This window comes from Apus apus, chromosome 4 (assembly GCF_020740795.1).
Source record: "Apus apus isolate bApuApu2 chromosome 4, bApuApu2.pri.cur, whole genome shotgun sequence".
Lineage (NCBI taxonomy): Eukaryota > Metazoa > Chordata > Aves > Apodiformes > Apodidae > Apus > Apus apus.
This window is the reverse complement of record NC_067285.1, coordinates 74,755,659-74,778,977: the sequence shown is the minus strand read 5'-3', so window position 1 is coordinate 74,778,977 and position 23,319 is coordinate 74,755,659. Positions and strand designations below refer to the sequence as shown.

Below are 23,319 nucleotides of genomic sequence, written 5' to 3'. Positions count from 1 at the left end.
GAAGTAGTAACCATTAATTCAAGGAAAATTTAGCACTGTGATAAATAGTGCCTAATCATGGGTGTGTTTAAGTCACTGCTGAAATATAGTGCCTGGGGTATGGAGAGGCAAAATAAGGAGAGCTGAAGAAAGATAAGCACTGCACAGCCCTTTAACTCAATTAATATACTCCCATTATCACAGTTAGTAAAATAAAACAGCAGTTGTTTCTAAATCTGTAATTTTTATGCTGCCTATTCCAATACTTGCTATACTGTTCAAAACCTTAGCTCCTGGAGGCATAGGATTACATCTGCTGCTCAGTTACCACTTTCTTCCCCCCCTAAATCAGGCTTTAAAAATAGAAACTTGAAACAAGCCCACTCAAAACCCTCAAAAACCAAGAGACAAACCAACCCACTATGGGTGTTTTTAATGTCATGACTTTCAGAAAACCTCCTGACTGTTTTTGTTTTCTGGGTTTAATTATAGAAGTCAGAAATACTAGAACAGACGCTGTGTCAATGACCAAACTTATGAGTCAAATTAACCAGCAGTAAGTTATTCACAACAGCTGTAGCTCTTCATAAACAGAAACATATGGGTGGGTGATAGGGTGTGTAAAAGAAAATACCTGCATGGACATGATAATCAAAATAAGCATGATCAGCAGCTTCAGGAAGGTGATTCTTCTCCTTCACTCCACTCTTGTAAGACCCCACCTGGAGTACTGTGTCCAGTTCTGGGGCCCCCAACATAAGAAAGACATAGAGCTCATGGTGCGATTCCAGAGAAGAGCCACAAAAATGATCAGGGGGCTGGAGTACTTTTGCTATGAAGACAGACTAAGAGGGTTGGGGTTGTTCAGCCTGGAGAAGAAACAGCTCCAGGTAAGACCTTATAGCAGCCTTCCAGTACCTAAAGAGGCCTACAGAAAAACTGGGGAGGAACTATTTACAAGGACATGTAGTGATAGGGCAAGGGCAAATGGCCTTAAACTGAAAGTGGGTAGACTTAGATTAGATATTAGGAAGAAATTCTTTACTGTGAGGGTGGTGAGACAGGGGAACAAGTGTCCAGGAAGCGGTGGATGCCTCATCCCTGGAAGTGTTCAAGGCCAGGTTGGATGGGGCTTTGAGCAATCTAGTATAGTGGGAGGTGTCCCTGTCCATGCAGGGGGGTTGGAACTGGATGATCTTTAAGGTCCCTTCCAACCCAAACCATTCTATGATTCAGGAAGCCAGAAAGCAAGCATGTGGGTGGTATTTCTAGGTTCTGTATTTCCAGTGCTAACTACAAGTAGGAAACAAGATACTCCTTCGCTGGAGCAGGTTTACTGAGAAGGTCTAAGCAGCTGCTCTAACTCTTAGAGCAGACATTAAACTGCTGCTATTCTACAGCCTCCACGCGCCTGAGTCAAACTAAGCTCAGATATGAGAGAGAATCAGACTTATGGGAATTTCACCTTTTAACTTTCAATTCCAGCTCCTCTAAACTTTCCTGTCATCCTTCACTGAATCCGCTTTCCTTTAACAGGCTAGTTATTAAGTATTCCTAACTCTGCTGTTAGATCTGTTAGAATACCTCAGAGAAAACAACCTGCTAGCAGTTCTTTTTGACATACCTTCTTAGTTTTAATTTGCACTCTAATGTATGATATTATCAACTCAGCAAGGACTATGTGTAAATTCACATATGTTTAAGTGAACACTACAGCCTAGGAAAAGGGAAACATAACTCAGGCACTGATTTCATTTTACTTACATGGTTGTTGTAATCCTGACCACTGTAGCAACAAGGAATGTGTAGTACTACAGGTTTGCAAGCATACTGCACACTGTGCTTTCTAATCCTAAGAATTAATACAGAAAAAGAACAGATTTGTAAATACTGTGGAAGAGAAAGACTCACACAAGTGTATGCCCTGTCCCCACCAACCCTGCATAGATGCAGAACATCTCATTCCTATCCATGACTTTATACTTAAAAACTTGCATGGAAACAGCACTCAGAAAGATGTATATTCTTAAAGGAAGATGTTCTGGCACAAAGTTAAGGGGCTATGCATGGCTCTAAATGGGATACCTGAACTCATCCCAGTCTTGTTTCTCTGTTCAAACAGCAAATTAATTGGCACACGCACCTCACTGAGGATGTTTAAATAAAACCTGTAGATTTATTGTACAATAGTACGGCATGTGCCTTTTTAACCAAAAGCTCAGCATCACACAACACTTTAATCTTCCATTTAAACATATACAGTCCTACAACACAACTCAGTTCAGCTAGGAAAACCACATAATGAATTAATTTTATTAAGAGTCCTGGCTATGCTGTTCTTAAGGATGTTTACCTACAGCGATAAGAGTGGCAGTGGTTCTGGTGTTGTAACATTTAATTACTTGAACCTTTTCACAGCACACTAAAAGCAAGCAGTCATCTAGAGCAAAACAAAGAGATAATTTAAGGGACACTACATTTAATTACAAAAGCATGAAACAGCAGACCAGAGGATCTCGCACACATAATACAAGAAAGGATTACAAATCTGTTATGAGATCACTTTGATGCAATGTCTGCACTAACTATGCACCACACAGGAAGACCGGATGCATGACAGGCATCACACCATGTAGTAATATTGTTCAGATTGAAATTGTTGGGTTTGGAAGGGGCAGAGCAGGGTGTTCTGATCAAATATACACTTGATTTATTACAGTAGTTTACAAGTCAGAAACACTCTGGTAGCCATTTACCCACGTGCCAGCAGTCTCTAGTTTCAATTAATTTTTATATTGGTGCTTTGATTTTACCTGGTTCAGTTGAAAATGGTATTGTAACTTCCAGACTCACGGTGTGTTTTGTGCTATGTGTCTTAGCCTTTCAAATTGTCACAAACACCCTTTATGCATGCTCTTGTGCACAGCTATAGCCAGAGTTGTCACCAAGGCATGTACAGGTAAGATTCTTTGTTTGCCACAGGGGTTACTCATCGCAAGAGAGAGTCGAAGGTCATCACTGCATAATAACTTGTAGCAAGTGAAGTTCCCCTGAAGTTTGGAATTAAATATCCACTATCCAAATGAGCCACAGGTTACACAACAAATTCTTGATCAGAGAAGGCTTTTATGCCTTTTTGTTGCTTTTCAATTTATCAATGTGTGTCAAACCTGAAGCCTGTCACCTTAGAAGATCATTTTTATTGAAGAATATCTATTTTTATTGAAGAATTTCAAATTCTCAAAAAAAAAACAACAACACATATTCAGTAGATTTTTAAATACCCAAAGGAGGTAAATTTGGATCCTACTCCTGAACATGTGATTTTTCACTTATGACAGAAGGATGACAGTGCATTGTTGGTTGGTTCTGTCCTACAGCATCAACTAAAATAATATGCTATTCAAAACACAGGCAGTCATACTAAAGAAACAGAGGGAGGAAATCTGTATTGAACATCTGATCTTGAATTAAATAGACCAGTACTACTATGTAAGCTTTCAAACAGATTAGATGCTTAACTGCTATCAAGTAGCATACAGGCAGTAGTTTCAGAAGAATTATACCAAACTTGCACCCACTATGGTTCACGTTTATTCTCTGACTGCAAATTTCACTCTCTTAAACTAATTACTAAAGCAAATTGATTCACGTATACTAAAAAAAACATGGGAGGAAGAAGGATCTTTTTTAATCAAAGTTGGGTTTCTTTATCAAGTCTTTTTTGAAAATTTCACCACACTGAAAAACTTTTCGCTATCTGTCTGGCTTCTAGCTTTAGGTCAGACTAAGCAGCAAAAGAAACAAAAATTCTTGGCTTGTGAGCCTAAATGCATGTCCTCGGTAGACTTCCAGTTCATTGTCTAAACTGTAAAGCTTTGGAAGCTTTTGTTGAACATATGAGCATTTGGCTGATTATCCAGACACCACTGACATGTGAAGATTGTTGAAAAGGTAGTTATCTAATTAAAGCAGACATCACCTGAAACTTGGTTTTTTTTCCTAGCTGTAAAATACACACAAGCACCATATTAACAAGATGCACAAGGTCATCTTCTTCACCCATTCACAATTTTTAATTTAGTTAGTAAGTAATACGAACTAATTAAAACCTGATCTTGAAATATCATTAACAGTTTAAGAAATAAAGCTCTGCTATTTCCTGAATTCATTCCATGTTATCTTTCATAAAATAGCTTATGCAGATTCCTCCTGCTTACCAAAATGAACTCAGCTTATGTTTCTTACATATTTAAATAGCTCCAACACCAGAGACATATAAAATGTTATACTGAATTTTAATCCTTGTAAAACATTATTACACCACACACTGTTATTATAAATCTTTTCAATAACATCCATTATGGAACTCAGCAAAGAGCACTGTCTGCTGCTATGCACTGTCAAATGTTTCTGGCAGTATTAGGAATTGGCTACAGCAATTTTTTAAAATCAAGAGTTAACCTACATATTCTGAACTTGCAAATAATAGACAATAGATTGTACTGCCATATACAGGCTGTAGAGATGTTCACTCATTTTTTCTTATTTGTATAGAAGAGCAAATTTTCTATAACAATATGAAAGTTAATAACTTGTTTATCTAGCTAATAGGCTAGTAGTTATTTATAATCATATTAATCAAAATATGACTGAAAACATGAAAGTTAATTGCTGTGAAGTGCACAAAATCTAGAATATAGGAACTTTCCACAGTACATTATACTAAGTCAACATATAATAGATTAAAAGCTGTAAAGCCAAAATCTTCATTTAAAAATTTAGTGTTTCTGACATCATCTTCCACCACTCCATCAACTCTTCTTTCTCCTCTTCTTTTCTTTCAGACAGTGACTCCAGTTCAAAATCAACCTGAGTAAGGGAAACAGTCAAAAACATTGGTAAGATTTGGAGACAGAGAGAAGTCTTCCAAAAGTCATTTATTAAAAGAAGTTGTTTAACATAGACAAGGGGCTTAGAGAGGTTTATTCCACAGTCTTCGAGAGCTGATTTAAATAAGTGCAATACTAGCATATCAGTACAATAAACTTATCCTAAAAATTCACATAGGTGATCAAAATTTCCAAAAGAAACCAGACATCTGTCCAGTCTTTGACTTGACTAAAATTTTTTTAAAAATACGGGCAAATGAAACTGAAGCTGAATAAGAGCCAGCCACATAAATCATCTAGCGTATAATAAAAAGTATTATTAGCATTATGCTAACATCTAGCAATGCAGACCCACAGCATTTCAAAACATATTCAATTCTATGCCATCAAGAAGATCCAGGGAGCTTTTCTGACATACGGCTCATTAGTGTAGATAAGATGTGCTAGTGTAGTGTATCCTATATCCTAGTATATGTGATACAAAATAGAGAAATAAGTATTGATTTTAACTGTTAAGAGTGGATTCTGCACCTGTACAAAGGGTTAATTAAAAATGCTTCTGAACTCTTAGATGCTGCCTAGGTCTTACTCACTGTACTTGTTGGGTATCTCCATAAAGCAGAGCTCCATCTTTATCCTGCACAGAGCTGAACGCAGTTTATAACCTCTGCAGGCAGTCACTTGACAACTTACATTAAAAATATCAGGTCTCAATGAAACCTTCAACATCTCTTATTTTTTTATGTTGCACTATTTAAAGATATCCTGTCACATTCTATCTGATTAGCTATTTACACATCAACCAATAAAGGAAGTTTAAGTATCTCAACGTTACCCTTCTCTGTGTCTTAATTTTAAATTGGACCAACAGGACATGAAATGAGTTTACAGTGAGATTACTCCCAGTGGCTTGTCCAGCAAGTTCTAGAAAAATAGATTTCAAATCTGTCTTCTAAATTAGCAGAGTCTGATAAATCACCTCCTGCTTACATGTATACCATGAAGGAAAAAAATAAGAGACTTTTTTTTACATATATTAGGCGATAAACCAACACACGTGTGAGCACTTACCACAACCGCAGGGCTAAAGGGTACAGCCACTTTTTTAGTTATGGCCAGATAGCCTGGTGCTGAGGCTGTAAGTTTGTAATTTCCAGGCACAAGCAATCTCCAGTAATCACCATCCTTGGCTGTAGAGAAGAAGCAAAAAATCCAAAAAAATATGTATAAATCTAAATATGCTGCTAAGGAGAAGGGACCAAATATCTTGTCAGTCTTTTATACTCCTATCAGCCCTTTCCTTTTGTCTGTCTGAAAGGGCTGTATAAATATATAATCACAGATTTTCTTTTTTCCTGGTAACCACAACACAGATTTCAACTTTGAAGTTGTAGCCTCCATGAAAGATTTTTTCCTGCTGAGGCTGAAGGCTCTCCAGCATGCTGAAGAAAAGAGCAATCTGGGTCATTATTCCACCTTAGAAGCACCCTCCAGCCAACGTGCAGCTCCTGTTAAGCATCTGAGTTTCAGTTTGCAATGCAATGTGGATTTTTAATATCCCTCAGTATTCTGAAAATCCAAATTTAAGTCCATTTTATCCTCATCAAATGTAAATAAACAGGATAACCTTTCTCAATTTATCTTGTAGAAAAATATATAAATTATCATTTCCTGGAATATTTTACATATATCACCACTGAAGAATCATTATCTACAAGTTTCAGTATCCAGGCATTTTCAAGGGTTTTTTCCTTCTATTTAGCTATACAAAGAAGTGAAAGTTTAATCCACCCAGGTCAAAGAAAGGTTCCTACTGCACTGTTACATCAGACTATTTTCCATTCACAGAATAAAAATGCATCATCCTCTTCTCTACAAATTACCTTCTCCCATTTTCACGAAGAATCAGATCCTCCCTGCACCAGAAGTGGGCAATCACCTAATTTGTCACAGGCTAATACTCTGAATTTCTCTGTCTCCACAGAGAATTTCAGAAAACATTGCAAGGCTATTCTAAAAGTCAGTCAGCAGTGTCATTTAAAGCACTTGGCCATGTTCTTACTGCCAGTTCCTTAAATGCTTTCTCAATACATCTGCAGTTACACAGAGCATTGAGAGAGATACTACTTAAAGGTCTCAAATTTGCACAGTCAAAAAACCTCAGTAGTCAGTCCAGTTGTTCCCAGACTTTTCATAAAACAGAAAGGAAAAAAACACTGCTCCAGAGCAGAGATAATGATCTATTTTAATTCCTGGCACTGGAACAAAGCTGAATTTTAACTCACAAACAAAGGGGCAGGGGGAAAAAAAAGCCAAAGAATATTTATCCTTCTTTTCGAGTCTGCTAAAATTCAAGTACTTGTTTTCCTCACTGTTCTGACAATACATGACTTCTAAGCTTATACATATACAATGAGAGGAATCATGATTAGATGCTTTTTTCTACCACAGAAGCACGAGCTGCCGTATCATATATATCACACTCTCATACCTCAAAATACCTCTTTGCACAGCTTATTCTCTTTTTATTATTCCCTGAAAATTTATTTCCAGCCTTTATATTTTCTGTCCTCTTATACACAGTGAAGGAACGTGACTAATATTATCACAGATTGTTCTATTGCTTGGCAGAAATGCTGCCCTCTTTGCAGGTGATGTGAGAACAAACCAAAGACAACTGAAGGGTCTGCTAGTCCTGTTTCATAGTATTCTGCAGCTCTGCAACAGTATAGTGAGATATACTGTTAAGAAAATTACCATAACACAAGCTCATGCATAAAACAATGGCATTTTATTATTGTTTTTCTAATTCATATCTTGTGCAAACAAAAAAAAAACAACCTGGCATTCAGGACAAGTAAGCATAGGTCTACAGGGAAGGCTGCAAGTTGGCACCATGCAAGCTACCTTTGAATTCATTCCTAAGAATAAAGCACAACACCACCAAAGAGATAACACATAGTTTTCTATAAATATCAGCAGGATACCCTCCTCTTTTAGAACCACCCTTCGAAAGAGAAGTCCCATAACTTGAAAAGGCTGCGAGAATTTATCTTTGCAGGAGGAAGTTACGTGAACTCAAAATATGCCAAGAATTAAGTATCAAAAGGTATGATCATATTTTAAGTAATGTAAAAATTTTGGACTACAATTTAGCCTTTAAGCTCAAAATGGTACCACTGACTGGACTTTAAATCCTGGCAGAGCTGTGAAACACTACTTGCACCACAAATCACAAGACAAACTAAGCATGAATAATCTAGAGCTGCCAGAATCAATTAAAGCCAGAGATCCATGAAATCCCAACAACCAGTCTTCAGCTACTTTGAGAACAAAATGCAAGAGAAAGATTCATGAAAACCTGCAGGCAACAAGCTCCTTGAGGAACAACATGTTTTCCTGGATTCAAAACTCTGCCCCCTTAACAGCTTCAGCTAGTAATATGTGAAATGGCTCCAGGTCACCATGCAGAGGATGTTAAATTCCAGCACTTCTTTCTGAGGTGCAGTACTCACCTGATGTAATGTCATGGCTTATCCCCTCCACAGAAATTGTAGCATTTGCTATTGGATTGCCCTGAAGATCCTTAACAAAGCCCTTCACTCCTCGATGAATCTAAAATAAATAAATAAATAAATAAATAAATGTCAGCAACACATGGGAAATGACTGGAAAATTCTTAAGAAAAGATGGCACTTTCATCAGTGAAGTATCTGTTGATATATCTAATGATGCAAGTTACAGATCCCACAGTCTAAATGCTGACAACTGTCAAAGAAAATTAGTAATCACCATAAGAGGACAAACAGTAAAGAGGAAAAATAATTCAGCTGGTAGTTATATTAATTTATCTGTGTAGTGCACTTCTCAGAAATGTGTAGCAAATCATAGTGTATGTCAACACCGACTTGAAAGTCAGTGTCACTGGGGATTAATGAATGTGCTGAGAAACTTTGAAGTCTAAAAAAAAACCCAGCTTTTTTTTTTTTCCCCTTTAAATTTTCATCAGCTGTAAGAATTTAGGGGAAAAATGGACATAACTGCTTAAAAGTGAAACAGTGAAACATTAACAAGGTTTGATGGGCAATCCCTGGGTGAGATGCTTGAGATCTCTATTGTGTACCCAAAACTTCCAGTTCTTTGAGCTGGGACCACACAGATCACAACACCCTCACCATAGCCTGCAAGAGAAAGGTGGTGTTGGATTGTGTCATAGTTCCTTCTTGCCTCTTAGGAAATGTAGTCCAGGCAACAGCACAGGCAGTACCTAAGCTGTTTCTTCCCAGCATATACAAAATTAAAGCACTGGTTTGCCCACAGTGTGTGGAGAGACAAGTCCTGCTGGCTTTTCTTAAGTGTGGTCTTAGCTCCTCAGAGGCAAGAGACTGAGGGTCAACTACTTTTTAACAGCCTGAGGTAGGAGCTCTCAGTCCTGGGGAGAATGGGATGTTTTGAACATGCGTGGAGATGCATCCCACTGTGAGCCAGGAGATTACCATGTTTCTCTCCAATTCTGTTGAGAAGACTTATGGATCACAAATTTTATTTCGAGATGTTGATGTTTGCCTTTAAGAAGGTGTATTCAGCTGCTATAATTTAGTTTACCAGATTCTTCTAACTTACAATGTGGCAGAAGCCAGACACAGATTGGCTTAGAAAAGCAGAAAATTGGTATTTGCACTGTCCTCAGCAACCACAGGGGTGCTGGAGCATAGACCTGGACCCCTTACCCTGCAAGAGGAGAGAAAACTAGTGCCAGATAAACCAGTTGAACTTCAAGGATAAAGCCAGCAGCTCAGCAAGAGCAAAGGAAGTTGGCAATATGATCTTCTACACATAAGTAATTTTGAAAATGCAGTGACACTGTTGCTTACCATGAGACAGAGAAAATTAACCCATATGCAAAGGAGCTAACAATTTGAGATGAAACCCGTAACAAATGGGTAAAAGCCTGCAGAATAGATACAGCTTTTTCCTCAGCCCACATACAGCTTAGTAATAGAATGTTGTAATTCAATAATTTAAAATATTAAAATATCTCATATTTCTGGCTAACTAAAGCATTTCTGCACAAATACATTTGTAAAGGAATTACTGTATCACTTGACCAGCTCTGATAACAAAACATGCTTCTGATTTCACAATCCCAGGTGTGCAGCCATTGATACCAGATATATTTGTGATCTTTAAGTACAATAGACAGGTTTCAGAAATTCAGTACTCCCACACTGCCATCATTTCAGTGCAGCCTGCCACACTGGCATGAAATTATTTAAATAAACAAACCAAACCCCCAAAATCAACAGAAGACCTCACCAATAAAACCCCTAGCCACAAACACACACAAAGGCCTATTTCAGGAGTCTTAACTTCCAACAACCCATTTGCACAAGATTATCTAAACACATGACTACACTTTATGCTTCCAGCCAGATTTTGTATAATTTTCAGTGGGCTCATCACACTGACAGCTCTACGTCAAATATCAGCAGCTCATGCAATCCTCTTTGTTGAAGAAGCCAACATACACAATTTTAATCAAGTATCTGTTTCTTAGGTGAAATAAATTCCATACTATAACATCTTTCCTCTTTTCCTCTCTTGCGCATGTTTAGAAAGATCACATAGTATTTACCACCTTCAAGATATGTAAGAATAATAGAGAATCGATTGGATTAATAAGAAATGTTGAATTTGATGCTCGCACAGCACAAAGGTTCATGTACAATAACTAGAGTTTTGCAATCCTTTTTGTTACCTGCTCGATGTAATTGATAAGGGAGTGCTTGTTGTCCTCCCAGTAGCCCTTCAGAGTTTCTTCAGGTGGGAATTTTTCACAGCTAAGCTCCACTGTGATTTCAAAGCAGTTGCTACTGAGATAATTGAAATCCTGCATTCCTGTAGTGCCAGAAAAGAGAGTTAGTGACACATTTTGCATTGTCCTGAAGTAAAAAGAGTAAAGGGGGACACATAAGAAGCTGAGTTGTATTTAATCAGCTTCTTTCTGAAATCAGAGGCATTAAATCAGAGAAACCAACAAGACAATTGATTTCCAAATACATTTTCTTCCCAAGGAAAGTTTAGAAAATACTTAACACCTGGCCTGTATACTTCTACTACACATTGTACTTGGCCTGTATACTCCTGCCTGACGTGTTATTGGACAGCTGACATATAAATTACAATTTTTTCTCTTCAGGAACAGAAAAATGTTTCTGATTATGGCTAAAATATTTCCAGGTGAAAGTAGAAGGTTAACACTTTGTAAACCTAGAAAAATTACAATTAATTATAAAGAAAATAAAAATTACAAAATGCCTTTAAAATAGATTTATAAAGACTGGTCAAAAACATGTTGCATTTTTTTTTCTGAAAATATAAGGTACAACTTAGTAACATTTTACAAAAAAAGCATCTGATTGCTAAGGAATGTCAAGTTTCTCATCACAGATTCGAAATACTTATGATTTTCCATTAAAAAAACCCAACCAAACAAACAAAAACCCACAAAAACAACAACATCAACAAAACAACCCACCACCAAAACACAAAATTCCTATAAATTTCATTTACATGGAAATTTTTCCATAGATAGAGGTATTTCCCATCTACCCAATGCCTCTGCAAAATCAATAATCAATACAGTAAGAGAAACATCATTAGTAATGCAACTTTAATGATAGGAATTTAAAAATTGATACAGCAGCATAATTAGGAATAACAACTTAAAGGGAAATATGTACTCTTTAAAACTTCTGCACCCTTCATCTTACTACATGGAAATACTGGCTATTTACTCACATTACTCAACCAATTAATGAAGTAGTTTCCAAATCTGTAACTGAATCAACCAGATGGAGAGGGACTGTGGCTGTCCACAAGAGGGTTATAAATATATTCTCTGCAGAAGCTGATGTGGAGTTAGCACGTGGCCCTCCTAGTCTACTTAGCTAGCAGTCAGTGGATTCTCAAATGGAGGACTGAAAGGAAAAAGGCTACCGAGCATTTTGAGCATCCCCATGGAGGTCACTAAGGGATTTATAAGTGCTTCAAACACAGCTAACTCATTCAGCCCTATGTTTCCCCATTCAAGCTACCTAATACAGTCTCTTTACTAAAGCACTGATCCAGAAATGTCCAGAGAGCTGACATCATATTGGAAAAAGAACACTGAGGGCAGAGAACAGATTGAGTTGGGTGAGATTTTGCCAACACATTAGGGTGAATCTGTTTTCTGCCAATCAGGCAACAAGATTCCTAACTACCAATAGGAACAGGGACTTTTCACATTCCTAAAAGAACCTTTTGCTTTCTAAGCCTTTTTTAGATGGCTGAAAAATGAGGACATGGAAAGCAAAGGTGCTTCTGGGAGAGACGGCTCTGATGTCCAACCAGGCAGAATGCAAGATGGACCATTCAGCATGAGTAAAATCCTGGCAGCAGTGCTAACTGCCAGACACCTGTTCCAGGCACTAGATAACGTTACTGTGCTTGATTTTTGTCTTTCTTCCACAAGAAAGAAAGAATCCATGAAGAGAACTGGGACCTGAAGGGCATGATGTAATTTTACTGTGATGCCAACAACTCTTGACCGTTGCTGCTCTGTTCTCAGGAAGTTTCTCCCTCCCCCTCACCTTCCAAAGCAAAGTGGTACTCAGGGATGCCCTAGTTTCTCAAGGACAGAATAAAGATGTATTTTCCAGTTTTGTGCACAATGTCCATATCCACAGCTTGTATGTGTTGCTCCTGAAACAGATCAGCTTGCATCACTGAGCTGCAGGTGATGATCTGGGGCAGAGAATGGGGTGAAAATAGTCTAGATCTAAATTATGCCTACTACATCTGTAATCTGGAGAGCATCAGGCTGTCTGCGTACAATTTGCACTCTCAATATGGCAATCAGGTGAAATATCGAAGAAATCAATAAATTTCCAAAAATTTATTCAACATTGTGGCAATTTTTCTACCACTGGTCAAGCTCTCTCTCTAACTGCCCTATTCTTTCTTGCTGTGCACATGGCATGCATAACATGAATGCACATCACCACACTCCCAAAGCCTTCTCTTTTAATAAAGGATATCACAAAACTAACTTTCTTGTACTTAACAGAGACCACTCTCTGAAGATCATTTCTGATCTATCTTCTTAGCAGAACTTAGATATAACAGATTTAGCAACGAATGTCCTTCGTTTCTTACCACAAGTAGAACTGTTCTTTGAAACTAAGCATAAAAAAACCTCCTCTGTTGCACTCTTCTGCTATCCTGAAGGGCTACAGTGTCCCTATGTTAGTATTGACATTAAATAAGCATAGAATATGGGACAAAATTAATTTCTTCAGCCTTTAAAAAAGGGACTCCAACTTTTACAAAGACAGTGGAGAGCAGGGTGTTCCCCTGGCATCCAGGAATCAGTATTACTTAGACTTTGAATTATAAGCTACTTCACTAAGCTATTTGAGCTTCTGCACATATAAAGGCAGTAACTTTTAGCAGGACAGGATGAACTTGAACCTTGTGCATAACTGGGAGAACATGTGCCTTCTAAAAAAAAAAAAATTAATTACCTAATATTATTTCCAAAACTGGTAACATAAGAGGTAATTCAAGTTAGGAAGAAACTGAGTGCCAAGAGTGATCAGGGAGTATCTGAAAATAAAAAGACACTATGAAAAGGTACATTAAAAAAACCAAACATTACTGATGTTGAAAAGTTATGCACTCAACAACTAAGGAAATGCTAAAATTAAAGCCTTCTGTGCAAATTTAATTTGGATTTCTTGTGCATAAGTGAAATAATTAACTGCTTGCTGGTATGGAGAAGGCCAGTGTTAAAAATAGCACAGATTTTACATACAGGCTTGTTTTTCCCCAGGGTCTGGTGGCTACAAGGGCGTTTCGTCAGTACAGAAAAATTACGTCTTTCCTTTTGCTTACTGCTCTCTGAAGAACCTACAAGGAGAGGTGCCTGAGGACTGGAGGAAAGCCAGTGCCACTCCAGTCTTCAAAAAGGGCAAGAAGGAAGATCCAGGAAATTACAGATCAGTCAGCCTCGCCTCCATTTCTTGAAAAATGATGGAGTGGCTCATTTTGGAGGTCATCTCAAAGCACATTGAAGAGAAGAAGGTTATCAGGAGTAGTTAGCATGGATTTACCAAGGGGAAATAATTTTTTACTAATCTGATAGCCTTCTATGGTGGTGTGAATGAATGGATAGATGCAGGGAGACCAGTGGATGTAGTCTACCTTGACCTTAGCCAGGCTTTTGACAGTCTCCCATAACATCTTTCTGAGCAAGCTCAGGAAGTGTGGGATAGAAGAATGAACAGTGAGATGGATTAAGAACTGGCTACACAATAGAGTCCAAAGAGTGGTGATCAATGGTGCAGAGTCCAGCTGGAGACCTGTAACTAGTGGAGTCCCTCAGGGATCAGTGCTGGGTCCAGTCCTGTTCAACATCTTCATCAACAACCTTGATGACAGGACAGAGTGTCTTCTCACCAAGTTTGCTGATGACATGACGCTGGGAGGTTTGGCTGATTCAGTTGAAGGCTGTGCAGCCATTCAGCAAGATTTGAACAGGCTGGAGAGCAGGGTAAAGACGAACCTAATGAGGTTAAACAAGAGCAAGTGCAGAGTCCTGCATCTGGAAAGGAACAACAAAATGCACCAGTACAGCCTGGGACATGATCTGCTAGAGAGCAGCTCTGTGGAGAAGGACCGTGGAGTCCTGGTAGACAGCAAGTTACCCATGGGACAACAATGTGCCCTTGTGGCCAAGAAAGCCAACGGTATCTTGGGGTGCATTAAGATGAGTGTGTCCAGCAGACTGAGGAAGGTTCTCCTCTCCCTCTACTCGGCCCTGGTGAGTCCTATACTGGAGACTGCATCCAGTTCTGGGCTCCCCAGTTCAAGAGGGACACAGATCTATGTGAGAGAGTCCAACAGAGGGCTGTGATGACGATTAAGGGACTGGAACACCTGCCTTACAAAGAAAGGCTAAGAGACCTGGGGTTTTTCAGTATAGAGAGGAGAAGACTGAGGGGGGATCTAATCAATGTCTATAAATACATGAGAGCTGGACATCAAGAAGGCAGGGACAACCTATTTTCACTTGTGCCCCGTGATAGGATGAGGGGCAATGGATTAAAACTCAAGTACAGGAAGTTCCACCTCAACATGAGGAAGAACTTCTTCACTGTGAGGGTTACCAAGCACTGAAACAGGCTCCTCAGAGAGATTGTGGAGTCTCCTCTGGAGACTTTCAAGACTTGTCTGGTTGCCTTTCTGAGTGATCTGCCCTAGTTTTGGTCCTGCTCTGGCAGGGGGGTTGGACTTGATGATCTTCAGAGGTCCCTTCCAACCCCTAACAGTCTGTGATTCCATGATCAACTAATTACAGAAGACAACTAATACAAAACAAGTGTAACAGGCATCATGGTCTCAGATACAGCACAAATGAGCTGTTACGGGAGCTATTTTCCCTGCTCCACAGAAGTAACTACTAAGCAGGTAACAGTCAGAAAAATCTCACAGTGAAATGTATTAAGTGAGAGAACCAAGTGTCAAATGTTCCTGTACATAGAATTGTCATAGAAATGTTTGGGTTGAAAGGGACCTTAAAGATCATCTAGTTCCAACCCCCCTGCCATGGACAGGGACACCTCCCACTAGATCAGGTTGCTCCAAGCTCCACCTAACCTGGCTTTGAACACTTTCAGGGACTGGGTATCCACAACTTCCCTAGGCAACCTGAGCCAGTGTCTCACAACCCTCTTAGTGAAGAATTTCTTCCCAATGTCTAATCTAAATCTGCCCTCTTCCAGCTTAAGGCCATTACCCCATGTCCTACCACTACAAGCCCATCTGCTCTCCCTCCACTCCAAAAGCCCAAGGCCTGAAGGGAGAATTGCCATCTTGCTTGTAAAGATATACCATTAAATACTTTTCCTAAAGCAACACAAATGGCTTTTCAATAGCTTATAGCACTGCTAACTTGGAGTGTGTTATCACATGGATAACAAAAGGTCACTGATATGACAGACAACTTAGATGGCACATTTTGGTTTCTAGAAATGGATTTTCAGACTGAAGCTTCCACAAGAACTTTCACTTGAGATGAGCAATGGTTAGCTATTTTCCTTAGCACTAGACATAGAAACATCAGAACTATTTTAGATTAATTATTTTTCTGGTTTTACAAGTCAGCCAGTGGTAAATACTGCCATGGAGTTTTCATTCATCTACTAACTTCTGTACAAATGCATGAGAAAATGAAAGGGCTCACTTGGGAAATCTGCAGTCTAACTTAAAATAAGATCCAAAAGGAGGAAATAATTCAAACTTTGCAATAAGTTTTTCCAATGGAAAAATATGCCTTTGGCATATGCAGTTTAGTGAGAATCAAAGCATTTCAACGATGGAAAGGCTGTTTTTTTACAGCATTTTCCTAAGGAAAAAAAAAAAAAGGGCTGAGGTTAATATGCCCACATTTTTATAGTTAATACTTAATATTTCATTAAGATAGTTTTGGACTGAATTAAAACAAATTTTAACTATTAAACCTCTCAGTATTTTTCTTATATTCAGGACTTTTCATGAGCTGTATAGGATTCTATAGCTGTACCGTGGTGAGTGATTAGGCTTTAACTTAACCAGACCAAAAGTCATGGATAACCTGGTAGCAGTCCAGGCTATAATTAAACCAGTGAAAACTCAAGCTTAAAATAACCTCCAGTGACACTGAACCCCTACACAGTGGGGCTTACCTCCTGGGACACTGTACCATGCGCCACCATTAGTTGTTCCATCCACAAAGCTGCTGTCATCATCATTTTTACGACAGGGTGGTCTGTTTGGGTCAGACATAGCAGGATTAAAAGAAGAGTAACTGCGAGCCAGGCTTTGAAAAATAGCATCATCAGGACAGGAGCTGTATTCATGAGCACTGCCTAGGGAGGAAAAAAATCCAAGAACAAGGATTATTACAAGGGCAGTCCCCCTGACTGGGTTCACAACCTAGATTACCAGTACTGCACAGCAGGACTGTGCCTGGAGAGTCTCTCTACACATGTACGTGTCCTACAGCATCACAGACTAATATAGCATTATTTTAACAACATTAACATTTTCCAATACTTTATCAATTGCCTGTGCCAGGCTGTCCCATTATTAGGGTGACTATTCATATCAGTCCTAATATTTATGAAAATACTAACTTCAAAGTGCACTGCAAAATCTAAGCTATTCTAGGCTTCAGATACTTTCTTAGAAGAACACACAATACACAGAAAAAGGTCTCTCTCTAGAGAATTTTACAGTCCAAAAATAAAACAATTTGCAATTAAACTGTGAGAAGGTAGACTGAAGGAAGACAATCACAAACCACACCATCATCTCATGATCATTTCACATGTGCATATTCCCTAGTGGCAGAAAAAACAAAGTCATATTGCTGTGTGTGAAATTCTAACATCTCTGCCACAATGTGATCCTTTTTACATGGGGCCAATACTTAGAAAGTGGAAACAATGGTAGTTGTTTTTATTAGCACAGTACCACTTCCAGAAATTCATTTCTAAAAACTGCAAGTAAAGAAACCTTAGATCTCACAAGCAGCCTAGATACATCTCTCTTGATTCAATTAACAGGGTACAAACAGCCTGAGCTAATTTAAGTCCTAAACTGCCTTGATTAAAATACCTGAGGGACCATGATTCCCTCAGGCATTACATCATTTTTTGTGACATAACTCTACAGAAACTATCTGTCTTCAAAACTAGGAAATATGGCCATACAGTGACCAGCTTCACATGTGATTAAAATGCTGAATTAATTCATCACAATGTCATGACATGACATTTACAAAGTGGATCTAGGTAGCAGTGAAATAAATATGGAATATAATTTATACTTCTTACTATTTCATGTTAACTCATACTACATACCACTTCGAGTCTCATCATAAGGATAGTTTGCAACAAGGTCTCCTCCATGAAGATTGGCTGAGAGCACAAAGGGAATATCCATAATCCAGTGAATGACACCTTTTGTTTCAGGAGCAAGCTATAACAAAATAGCACTACCAGCAGTTACAAGCTGATAATTCAATGTAGAAACATATTTAATTGTATTTATTTGGCTTAATTATTACCACATATATTGTGCAAGCCATTTAAAGGCACCATAATTTTATTTTGGCTTCAGAGAGAAGTGGATCAGTCCTTTATATCAGAACTGGTCTAAACAGATTAATGTAAGTCTAGAACTGGTGTCAATTAGTTCAGAATGAGAACACAGATAAAGCAATCTCAGTATTTTATTTCTTCCCATTGTGGCAAAAAAAAAAAGTCTACCAAAGTTTAAACCAAGGAAAATAAACTAATTCAAAATAAATGTTGGCAGAATGACATCTATTCTCTGCACTGAAAGTAAGATTACTTCATTTAGTAATTTGAATTTGAAGACAGAATATGGCTTTGAAGGCCACAATCCTATGGGACTTCAGTCACACTGTAATTTCTAGATCATCCTGTGGGTGGAAACACAAGAAGATTAAAATCCCTCCAAATTGTGTATTTAAGGCTTCAGCTTCACAAAAATGCATGTGTTATGTGTGAGTCTAGCTTGTAATGCATAGCCAACAATGTAATTATGCACATACACAAGCGAATTTCTGGCAATGGTAAAAATGCAGAACATCTACAAGAATAGCTTCAAACCAAGGGACAAGGCAATGCACTCTCTGGCCTTAAAAATATAACATGCTTTGAAAGAGAAATTATCTAAGGATTAAGCAATATGGATCAAAAGGGCTGACTACAGCAAGCCACTTTGAGAAAAACTTTCAGAAACATCACATTGAAAAATTTAATAAAATGAAAACAATATTTAGAAGAACGTGAATCATAAAGACGTTACACACAGCTCTTAAGAGTCTGCTACATGTCTGGTGTGTAAAAGGGAAGCGATGGGCATGAGTGACCCAGTATTCAGTCCCTACTTACCTTAGGATTCTGGTCCACAGCTTTTTTCATGTTTTTCAGGAGATGGTTGTTTGGGCCACCTTCTTTCTCATTAACATAGACTATTCTATCAAGATCAGGGAAATTTCGGTTTAGATCTATCCCTTGAGCATTACTGCGACCAACAAACCAGTCTTTGAGTTCACCGGGCTGGATGAGAAAAGGGAAATAGAAAAGGGAGATAGAGAAGGGAGATGAGCAGGTTCAGGAGATTACAGATCAACCTTTATATGAGTATATTTAGCCATGTACATTCAAATGATAGATTTACTTCTCATGTTCTTGAGAATACAAAGGGATCACATGGGAATAAAACTTTTGAAGCATCAAGAGCTGAGTCACTCCTATGTCTCCCTAGAGCTCTGTGGGAACAAAACCAACCTCTGCTACACTGAGGGCCTTGGAAGAGAGGATCACACTCACAGTGGCAGATCTGGACTAAGGATGGGCAAAATTACGAGCAGAATCAGATCTTCCAGTGCCTGTCCAGTCTGGCTCTGTCAAGTCTTCGCCCAAGATGTGGCTTTTCTGCATTGCCTCATGCCCATGCTCATGAGTTACAGACCTTCTTTTAGTGAGCCTCAGAGCAACTGTAGATTATCAGCCAGTCACAGGAACATTTGCATTCATTTCAAAGTTCCTCTGAATGGCTTCAGGGTAAAGGAAGACTTTGACCTTTGTTTACCAAATATTTTTATTTTTACAGTGTCTGTCAGCTTTATTCACTGAAATGGCAACATTACATAAAGATGCAATGAGAATTTTCACAAAATCGTTTATTTACACCGATTCTCTATAACAGGTTTGGGTTTGCATTAAGGAAATGCCTTCAGAGTGAAGAGCTTGTGTCTGTAAGCTTTCAGTACTCTATAAAGTAGTTTGATTACTCATTTTAATTTTGAGATATATTTAATCTACAGTCACATACTGTGTACAGGATCAAGATGCTTCTAAATTAGAGTGACAGTGGCACTAAAGCAAATTGTATTAAAAATCATATGTAACTTGTAAGGCAATCATGTAAGAGCAAGTGTACTTTGACTAAGGAACAGAAGTCTCAGAGAGTATTACTACAGAATCTCTACAGAGAGATTTCAAAGTAGTAAAACACTGCAAGAAGTTAAGGGCATCTTCTGCTTCACTGCCACGAGAGGGAGACATAGGACCGAATATGGTTTTAAAGGGTTCTATGTGTTTGGGGTTTTTTTAGACTATGTAAGAATCCATTCAATAAAGATCTTAACAAAGTTTGACTTATTTAATCATAAGTAAACAGTCACCAAAAAAAATTTCTGTATTAATTTAAAACATAAATGCATCTTGTAAAACAAGAAAACTTTTTTTTTTTTAGAATATAATATACACCACCAGCTGTATATATCAGGGTCCTATTTGGCCTCTATTTACTAATTATGCACTAACATTACATTTCTCGACTGAGTTGTCATCTTAAAATACATGGTGAATTTTCTTTGCTAATAGCTTAATTAAGGTACCTCATGCTTGAAGTTCAGAATCTAAGTTATACTAAAAAGATGACTCACAAAGTTTGCTTGTTTAGAGACCAAGCTATGCTGAATGTAAATAATTCATGTAAGTGCATTTACATTAGAATATCCTTAAAGTAAATATCAAACTTCCCTTTCCTACCACTTTTGAAAGATCATGTAACTTCCTAGAAGTTACTTGTTTAGGAAGCAGTTCAGTCAGTGAACTTAGATGAAAGACTATGCATGAAACATAATAATTATATTTTTAAATACGTTTAACTCACAAGAGAGATGGCTGTTTGTTAAAAACCCAAGCATAAAATCCTGCTTGTTAAACAGAACAACCCTGTTGTACTACTAGAATATACTTCAGCTATGCTGTTCCATTCAAGTCACCCCCAAGAGTTCATATATCTGGAAAAGTGATAGTCCAAGTGTCATTAAGATCCTGAGGTTGGTATCTTGATAATTATTCTTATATATGTAGCCTTACAAACCTGGGATGCTGCCTTCTCAAAGCCATCCGGGTTCAAAGATGGCATGATATGGATACGTGTGCTATGGATCAAGTTGATAATAGTTTCATTTCCTTCCTGGTATTCATTACACAAATACTGAGCCAAGAAGATGAGCAACTCCCTTCCAACAGCTTCATTCCCATGCATATTCCCAACATACTTAAATTCTGGTTCTCCTGCAAGAAGAAAGAACAACATGTCTTAGAAAAAACACACAAAAATCACTAACAGTCTGGACCACAAAGCACACATGAGATGTGCATATTGCTGTTACTGCAATTGGCCACGGTATTCCCAGGAAGCTACATGTCTCCTTCAGAAAAGTGGACTACGTTTTTTCTAAACTCTGGCTAAACAAATATAATTTATATTCAGCTGTTTGCCAAAGGCAGAGAAAGAATACCAGCGGACAACATGGTATGCCACAATAAATGCTAAGCAAGACCATTAACATCACTTCTGCGAAGATCTAATACAGCTAATACCTCAATACTACAAAAGCATGTCTTGATTTGGTAGTTTTTTAAATATATAAACTGACACTAACAGACCTTCTTATCTTTCATGTTCTCTCCAAGATTAAGGTAAGCTTATCACACCACACATGCATTAAACTGCAATTCTGTTACCACAGCATTGCCAGTGAACAGCTGTTGATCCCAATGATCTGAAAAATCTTATTCAGCAGTTTCTTTGGATATTCAGCTCAGAGTTTATGAAGTAAGTGCAAAAACCTAACTCATATAATAAACAGTTTAGTACTATACAGAAACAACCTACATATATTAATGTGCATATATTTAATGTTGATTTAATAAATATTATATATTTGTGTATAATATTAATGCATATGTATTAAAAATATATTCTATATAATTTCCTCTATATATTCAATATATAAACAAGCAGTCCAATATTCACAATTGTTCATTTGTCACATTCTCATGAAAACACACAAGACAGGGTTTTTAGAGCTGTGAAGGATATACCTTTTAAAATACTTCACTTTAAGCCATAATTCCAGAGAGGTTTTAGTATAATGTAAATAAGTGAATGAGATTTAAAGGATTTCCCTGGAAATTAAATGAATATGCTGTTTTCTGGGTTGAAGCCCGTTTTCCTTATCCTTTTCCTTTTTAAATGCACTACTTCTGCTGTAGCAGCTTTATTAAAAGATTCTGCTGATCATATGCTCTGTACAGTCTTCGAGCACACTTTGCAATAGCCTTTAGATCTATCACAGGGGCAAATTCAAGCCAGGAACAGTGTTACACCAACCAGACCTAAATAATTGCTAATCAAGCACACAGTCGTATCTACTTACAACTCTTCAGTCTGTGCTTGTTAACCTTAATCCAGTGATAAGATGCTAGCAGACAAAGGGGTATTAGTACTGTGACTTCTTTCGTTCCAGTTAAGATGTTTTTGTACATATGGTTTCATCCATGAAATTTTTTGTCAGATAGGTTAAAAAGTTTTCTCATTTCAATGAAATAGCTTCATTTTATCTGATACACACAATGTCATTACTGTGACTAAAAACCTCCATTTCCTCTTTTGGCATTGAGCTCCTATTTACTGTTTTTCTTACCTGATAATGCCAGGGAATGTGAGAGGTATAATCATCAAGTCCATGCAATCAAGCTGATCCCATTAGTAGAGATGGATATTATGTCATAAAATACACGGCATTGCACATCACATTGTCTCATAATCAGAATACTAATGCATATGTGTATTGGCATGGTACTTAACACGAACAGTGCTTCACAAGCTAACAGACAAATTGGTTACTGCAATAAATACAAAAACAGTTGCTTTTTGTATTTGTGGTTTTCCCTAGGACATCTCTAAGGAAGCTTGCAGGAGGGAGAAATAATTTCTCCTAATCAACAGTCCTATGCATAAATCCTGCCTTTCTCTCCCACTTGAATTTTATAGGCCTGGCTCAAGTGAAAAAAATAAAAGCATATGTTTCCCATACAGTACTGTTTGCCCCCTCCCCAAAGAATCATTAACAGTGTTTAGAAGGGTTTATGAAAACAGACACAGAATCTACAGTGAACCGAGTGCACAGCCTTATCTATGGCATATCTTCAACGGTAATCACCCATCTCAAATGAGAACTAAAAGCTAAAAGGAGTTTCTGAAGACATAGACAGTCACTGGAAATATAGGAAGTCTTTTCTACGAAAAGTGAGTGAAGAAATCAACCCCATTTTCCTTAGGAAGAATAATAAGGGACAGTCACATATACCAGCCACTGCGGCATGGAGGAATCTGGAAAGCAGCAATTCCCTACACCGCAGGACGAGAAACAGTGCTTTTCAGTGAAAGGAATCAATGAACATATTTAGACTGATAAAGAAAACATTATTTTTAACACAGTGTGAAACCAGTATTCAAAGAATCCCAG

The 23,319-nt window shown here is 37.9% G+C and overlaps 1 protein-coding gene across 1 annotated transcript in view; it reads right to left on the bottom strand.

The window, feature by feature from the left end:
- Positions 1-2,131: 2,131 nt before the first annotated feature.
- Positions 2,132-23,319, bottom strand: part of CPE (carboxypeptidase E) — a 56,772-nt gene continuing 35,584 nt past the window's right edge. Inside the window, exons 2-9 of the mRNA XM_051617849.1 lie at positions 20,883-21,079; positions 18,878-19,045; positions 17,819-17,936; positions 16,640-16,822; positions 10,630-10,769; positions 8,387-8,486; positions 5,943-6,061; positions 2,132-4,851 (exon numbers count right to left, since the gene is read on the bottom strand). Coding sequence (XP_051473809.1) covers positions 4,753-4,851; positions 5,943-6,061; positions 8,387-8,486; positions 10,630-10,769; positions 16,640-16,822; positions 17,819-17,936; positions 18,878-19,045; positions 20,883-21,079 — 1,124 coding nt within the window. The 3' untranslated portion in view covers positions 2,132-4,752. The remainder of the gene's footprint in view (positions 4,852-5,942; positions 6,062-8,386; positions 8,487-10,629; positions 10,770-16,639; positions 16,823-17,818; positions 17,937-18,877; positions 19,046-20,882; positions 21,080-23,319) is intronic.